This window comes from Medicago sativa, chromosome 8, assembly GCF_051527215.1.
Source record: "Medicago sativa cultivar Bolivia chromosome 8, Bolivia_mono, whole genome shotgun sequence".
Taxonomy (NCBI): Eukaryota; Viridiplantae; Streptophyta; class Magnoliopsida; order Fabales; family Fabaceae; genus Medicago; species Medicago sativa.
In genome coordinates, this window is record NC_140756.1 from 41,600,921 (window position 1) to 41,608,403 (window position 7,483).

Here is a 7,483-nt window from a genome sequence, read left to right on the forward strand (position 1 = left end):
TGCAGTTATCGACGAAGACATGCAATTTTTAGTTTAGGTTTTGCAGTTATTTTCTATATGTATATATAGTAGTTTTTTCATAAGAAAAAAAAACGGTCGCAAATCACTTATAGAGTTCCAGCATTCGAAGTACCAACGTCTAGAGAAAAGAGTCCTACAGAATGTATGTAATCTGATTTGTCGAACCACATTTACATTAATACAATGTAATTTACCTTTTATTTAAATTTCTGCGTTTAAACTTTAGAGTGTTTTACTTGCATTTTCTTTACTTTCAAGTTTTTTACTTGCATTGATCTATGTCAAAAGGCAGTTATCTTCGTACAAAGAAAAACAGTTTTCTTTATCTTGTTCATAGGGCTGGCAATGAACCGAACCAACTCGAAAATAGTTCGAAACTCGATTCGATAAGTATCTCGTTGAACTTGGTTCATGAACCAAATGAGCTGAACTTGAGCTGAGAATTAAGTTCGTTAAATAAATGAGCTGAACTTGAGTTGTATATAGTTCGATTCGATTGGTTCATGAGCTGACTCGATAATATATATTGGTGTGTGTTAGTTTAGTAAAAATTAACAAAGTACAAGCTTAAAGGGTTTTAACTAAACACATGTGTACTAAAATTAGTCCCACATCGGGGAGTTTGAAAACAATAGACAGGCGGAGTGGATATAAAAAGAGGAGTGCGCTTCATTACATTAACAAAGCTGCTACAGTGTATGTTCTGTTATAGTTTTCTTTTAATTAAAGTGCTACTTTTTTTTTTGAAGGGAAAAAGTGCTACTTTTTTTTTTGAAAGACAAAGTGCTACTTTTTTCTTAAGTAGTCTTAAGACCGCCAGCATGGTCCGTAGTTTTATTTTATTTAGTTAAATTTTTGTTTTTATTTTTAAAATTAATTAAAAGGGTAAGCTATATATTTGACAAAAAAAAAAACTTTTGAAAAAGGGTAAGCTATATATTTGACAAAAAAAAAAACTTTTGTCAAATGAGTTGAACCTAACGAGCCGAACCGAGTTGTTCGTGAACCTTAAACGAGTCAAACTCGAGCTAAAAAAAAGGTTCGTATCGAACTCGAGTCGAGTTTCGAGCCGAGTCAATTCTTATCGAGTCGAGTCGAGCTCAGATAAGTTCGGTTCGACTCGACTCATTTCCAGCCCTACTTGTTCATAAAGCAACCTATGAATATGATGAACATTCATGTATTTTCTAGAAAAAGATGGCACAACATGTCCTAGAATTTCTGGTTTGATCATGTTTGTAATAATCAAAAGAGAAATGATATTTGTACAACCAATTTTTGACAACTGTTATGACAACCCTCTCTCTTATACTCACATGTGCTTTTATTCTCTCTCTTCTTCATTCTCTCTCTATTCTTTTTATCCAATAAGAAGAGAGAAAAAGGGGTTGTCACACAAGTTGTACAACAATTGGTTGTGCAAATATCACTCCTCTAATCAAAATTAACCTATTGTTTACCAAAAACACCGGTAAACAACATTATGGTGTCAATTAATTGTTTGTGTTGTCTTCCAAGTGATCCAACCTCAACTTTTAATTACGTTCATGTTAACTTAAGAAGTTAAAAAAGGAAATAAAAGAAAAAATTTGTACCAAAAAGGATAAGGAAAATTCTATGGTGAAGTCATAAGAATGACTTTTTTGGTGAAGTCATAAGAATGACATCAAAAATGTAATGAGTAACACTCCACTGTTTGTACAATGGCATCAAAAGTTCAGTCCTCATAGTATCATCAATTCATCAGATTAACAAGACTACACTTAATCTAATTTTATCCTACCTTGTTATAAGCGTAACACCCCACAAAGTGTAACACTTAAGACTATCACATAATATCATCAACTCTGTTTGCATGTTAAATATTCCAACGATAAAATAGTACATGTAAGTCCAAGATGTTGCAAGCATTACTAGATGAATTACTATTGATCATTAATCAGTAATCAACAATTTAAAAATGAATCAAACATTAAAATCAAAATTACCTTTTTCAAAAAAGTTAGTTTCCTGACTGCACCGTAGAAGCTCCCGATAAGATAACTCTAAATTTTCACGATATTGTATACATAATTTCCATATTTGATTTCTTAATATATGTTTAAGCGCACAAATTCAAATGCACATGCACAACCGTATAATATATATCACCTCAAATGCACAACAGTGAAAATTAATTGTGTTAAAAAATGAACAAATCATTCAGAATTTCAAGATAAGATGTGAAGACATGTAGATAAATATAATTCTAAGATGTTGAGGACTTTTTGTTATAACATAATATAGTTTTTGTAATCTGCACTTATTTGCATAGTGAATCTTCAAAGAAGATCACTAACCTTTTTGATTGAATATTTGTGTGTCTATATATATATATATATATATATATATATATATATATATATATATATATATATATATATATATATATATATAGGGTTATGATAGAAGACGCCCTTTGGTGGTGTCTTTTATCAAGTCACACCTTAAGGTGTGATTTTCACTTTTTAGTTATAACTTTGATAAAAGACACCTTCCTAAAAGTAAGTTGGTGTCTTTTCGCAAATGCTCATAGAGTAACTTGATAAAAGACACCTTCATAAAATGTGTCTTCTATCATAACCCATATATATATATATATATATATATATATGGGTTATGTTACAAGACACCCTTTGGTGGTGTCTTTTATCAAGCAACATCTTAAGGTGTGATTTTCACTTTTTAGTTATAACTTTGCTAAAAGACACCTTCATAAAAGTAAGTTGGTGTCTTTTCGCAAAAGCTCATAGAGTAACTTGATAAAAGACACCTTCACAAAAGGTGTCTTCTATCATAACCCTATCTATATATATATATATATATATATATATATATATATATATATATATATATATATATATATATATATCATAATAGCTATCAATTTTATATGAATAAAAACAAATCAGTCATTAGTTTTGCTAGCAAAAACAATTATTTATTTTTTTCCCTTTCTTATGGTGTACTTGATCTTTAGTCAGCATGTAACCTATAAGCAAAAGGTTGCCTCTTAAGGTCAAAGATAAATAGACTCATCATTAAATTAAATCCACACAAAAAAAATCACTAATCACTACTACCCATTGAAAGAAATTCGAAAGGAATCTATAGTAATAAATAAAACACATGGCTATGCACCACCCATGGCACTGATTATTCGAAAGGAATCTGTAGTAATAAATAAAACAACTGAGAAGATGAAACAAGACAATAAATACCCCAATTGGCACTGATTCTCAGCACAAGAAATTTTGATTAAATAAACACATGGCTATGCACCACCCATTGAAAGAATCTATAGTCTTTGGAATTAAGATGATTCACCTCTAGAAAGTATTTACAGCCAATTGTGGTTAATACATGATTTCTCCATTTTGTGTGTATTTTATTTTGAGAACTATTAACATGACACATAAAAAGGAGACAGTGTCACAGTCTGATGCAGATTAAAGAAATTTAACATGTTCTGGAATTTAAAACCAAATCTACTTACCATATCAGTAACTAGATTAATCTAAAAACCTAAATAATGTTGCATCTGACAAAAACTATACAGGAGCATAATTGAGTATTTTAAGTAAGCAAATTTATGGAAACATGGACTTGGAAAAGAAACAACTAAGAGAAAAAAATAGCTCTTTATTTCTAGGAAGTTAACACATTCATTACATTACCACTTATAAGAATTTTTCTATGCTGGATGTCAGTGTTGACTTGGGCACAGCTCCAATAACTGTGTCTTTTTTCTCACCGTCTTTGAAGATCATAACTGTCGGGATACTTCGAATTCCGTACCTGGTAGCAGTTGAAGGACTCTCATCGGTATTGAGTTTGTAACACTTGAGTTTTCCAGTATATTGTATTGCTAGTTCATCAATTATAGGTGTGATCATTCTGCAGGGACCACACCATGGAGCCCAGAATTCAACCAAAACGGTAGATTCAGATTCGATTACAAGTGATTGCCAATTTTCATCGGTGATAGCAGGCACTGCAATAAACCGTTATAAAAATTATTCAAATTCCAATTAGTATATGTCTATCAAACAAGCAATAATTCTCTTGTCCGTAGAAAATTAACATTTGGATCCATCTGAGTTTGATACTACCAATCATGAATAATGCTGAAATGAAGAACATGCAAATCACATAAAATTGCACAAACAAGCAAATAGAAAATACCTAGTTTAACATCAATCAGTGACCTAAATGTCCTATCATCTTTTTGGGGTTGCAAATGGGAAGCCCAATCAATATTTCAATATAATGTCACGTCACAGTGATTTTTTTTTTTTTTAAGACAACTACACAAGTATATATATGGAAAGTGTTATGGACACCTTCTAACTAAGCACAAAACTCAAAGTGGACAATACCTCAAAAAGCAGTACAATGGACTTCAGTTAGCACAGTAATATATGGTTAAAACTGTTTGACAACGCCAATGTCACTGTATTGTTATTGAGTTCAAAGACTATTAAGTTCATTCAATCAATGCAAGGAAAATCAAATAAGCAAAAGTTATGGATCATGGACATGTTAAGAGCATGTCATTGCAAATGAATCACATCACAACAACAAATTAAAACCAATGTTATTGAAACTTGATCAATAAACGCAACATTGAAAATGGATTTGCCAAATGCAATACATCAATGCATCAATCAAGTCCATGTTGAGGTTATCAAGATTGTAACTATCGATACAAATGCAAATCAAAAACAATCTTATGCCAACAAATCCTTTCTATAAGATGAATTTCTAGTCAATCATTAGATTGGAAGCTTGCATCATGAATTTCACATTAATCCAAAATCAGTTCCTACTCTCCCAAATTGGCTTTAAAGTTAAAAGGATATATCAATCAGATGATCACAGATTAGTTATAATGGTTGAATTATATGATGGTAAATACTCAAAATTGTCTTGACTTTTGACAATTGCTGTTGAGAAACATGGCATCCATTATCCATGGATAAAATGGTGAAAAAGCTTAAACAAACCTTGTATTGATAATTGTGAACAATCTTACAGACGAGAAAGTTAAAAGTAAAAGGGTACATCAAAGCCTATCTATAGGCATCCACTAGCTAGTAACTAATACTCCTAATAACCAGCTAACCATATCTTCAATAATTGCATCAATCCAATCTCTAGCATTATCAATATTCTAAAATAGTCATTGCTTTACACAACATTGATCAATTTGGTCCATCTGCTTGTTTTAGTCACTTAAGAGGGCTAGACATACTGATGTGCCACGTTGACTATTGCGAGACTGTCTCTACTCTATTGTTGTCTTCTTCTCTTTTCTTTTAATGATCACCACTTCATTTTATTTTGCAACATCAAATACCCATCAGTTTCCCTCTTATTCAAAAAAAAAAAAAAGTTTCCCTCTCATATTCCATTTTCATCAACAAAATGGTCTCCATGTTTTCACCTTTTTGATGTGTTGAGTTAGGAAAAGACTTTAAATTCTATCAGGGAAATTACATGCCCAGATGATTAAAATGCCTCTTAAAAGCGTAACTTGACTAATGACTACTATGGATGAAAGCATGATGAGATAATAATTGAAATTTCATGAACATGTGTCATCAATAAAGTCGTTCTTTGTTTGTTTTGTAAGGATTTATATTCTCTAGATCTTTTTCCTAGAGAATTACGAAGTTCTGGAGGTGACGCTTACTGAGATTCTCGAGGGGTTCCAAGAATTGTAAAGTAAAGGTGGGTGGAATTTGACAGCAAACAGCTTCTGCCAAAACCACTACGTATTGACACCATTTTCAAGCTATTGCAATGAAAATTAAGAGGTCTCAATGTAAGGAAACAACTTCATTGATTTGGACAAAAGTAAAATACTTCAGTTTGATAGTTTTTTAATATGCAAAGTACATTTTATTAAGCCACAATCCACTGATACAAATTGTACCCCCAACTCTAAACATCAGTGTTCAATTCACATCCTCCACAACTTTACTTTTGTGTGGATTTCCTTCTGTGACATTTGCATGTTTGAGATAGCCAACATGCAAACTTTGTTAAGTGATTCAAACTAACAGAAGGACCAAATTGATCAAGGAAAGATTTTGGGTATTTAAGCATTAATTCATTCGATAACGTGTTTATATTTTATTGTATTTCATTTTTAAATATTCATAAAGAAATTCACACAGATAAGAGATTGATTTTTTGATACTCTGAGAGTAAAATAACAACTAATCACAAATTATCATTTCTATACTTTTTAAGGTAGATGATATTAACTAACATTAAAACTATTAAAACTTTAAACTGTCGCTCACTGCATATCAATTCAATCATAAAATAATTATCATTTTTCCAAAAGATCACTAAAATCAAAATAATAGATAAAGTTGCATTGCATGTTAACAATTATAATAAAAATGAGAAATAAAAACAGAAAAACTGTCATAAAAGTAACTATCAAATTTGCTTCAGACAATTTTCTTGCAGCACAATTTAGTCCCGACAAAAAATAATACCAAATTAGTCCCAACTCATTATCGCAGAGGAACTAATTTATCATTAGTTTGAAAACATCATGAACTAGTTCTGCTTCAGTCCAATATTTATTCTTTGGTTTTCATATTACAAACAAAATTATGATCAAGCGAAAATGAAAACTGACCATCATCAACAGCGGTATCCTGAGCCTCACACAGTACGCGTGAATTGCGGCTAGCAATTCTTGAAGCAGTGGAGTGAGTGGAGAAAATGGGCCTGGGCTTGGGGTTGGGTCTGAGGCCCACGTAACGGGGGAACTTGGGAGAACTCCGGAGTGCAACGACGGGAGTGATGGCGGCAGAAGTGCGAGGAACGACGGCGATGGATTCGATGATGGTGGCCATCGGAAACTGAAAGAAAGTGTTTCGATGAAGTTGAAAGCAAGTTGAGTGTTAAGACCAATTGAGTTAATTTAGATATTAGTGTTTGGAGAAGGAACAAAAACGTGTGTGGATGAGGATGATGTGGAACTAATGTTTGTTGTCGAGTTGCATTTTTTTGCTGTTGTTATATCAGATGCACCAATTGTTTCACGCCATGTCACCACATATACAAAAATGTTTACTCATCCGTCCCGGAATAACTGACCCATTTTCTAAAAAAAAGTGTCCCAAAATAACTGACTCATTTCAATTTTCAATACAACTTTCATCATTCCCAATACAATATAACACTAAATAATACTACTTTTATCATTCCCAATACAATATATTCCACTTTCCCCTTTATTTATACACTTTTCTTAGTCTGTGTGAAAAACCAAAGTAGGTCAATTATACCGGGACGGAGGTAGTAATTATTATGTCGGTTCTTAAATTGTTTGTGAATTTTTACACATGTCTCTGAACCAAAAAATAATGTACACCCTCCGGTCACAAATATAAGTAAA

At 31.9% G+C, this 7,483-nt stretch overlaps 1 protein-coding gene across 1 annotated transcript; it reads right to left on the minus strand.

Annotated features, from left to right (window-relative positions):
• Positions 1-3,509: 3,509 nt before the first annotated feature.
• Positions 3,510-7,075, minus strand: LOC146899200 (uncharacterized). Its single transcript, XM_085737795.1, has 2 exons — positions 6,719-7,075; positions 3,510-4,054 (listed from the first exon to the last, which is right to left on the minus strand). The coding sequence occupies exons 1-2, from the start codon at positions 6,936-6,938 to the stop codon at positions 3,741-3,743; spliced, it is 534 nt and encodes a 177-aa protein (XP_085593921.1). The 5' UTR covers positions 6,939-7,075; the 3' UTR covers positions 3,510-3,740.
• Between the last annotated feature and the right edge of the window lie 408 nt (positions 7,076-7,483).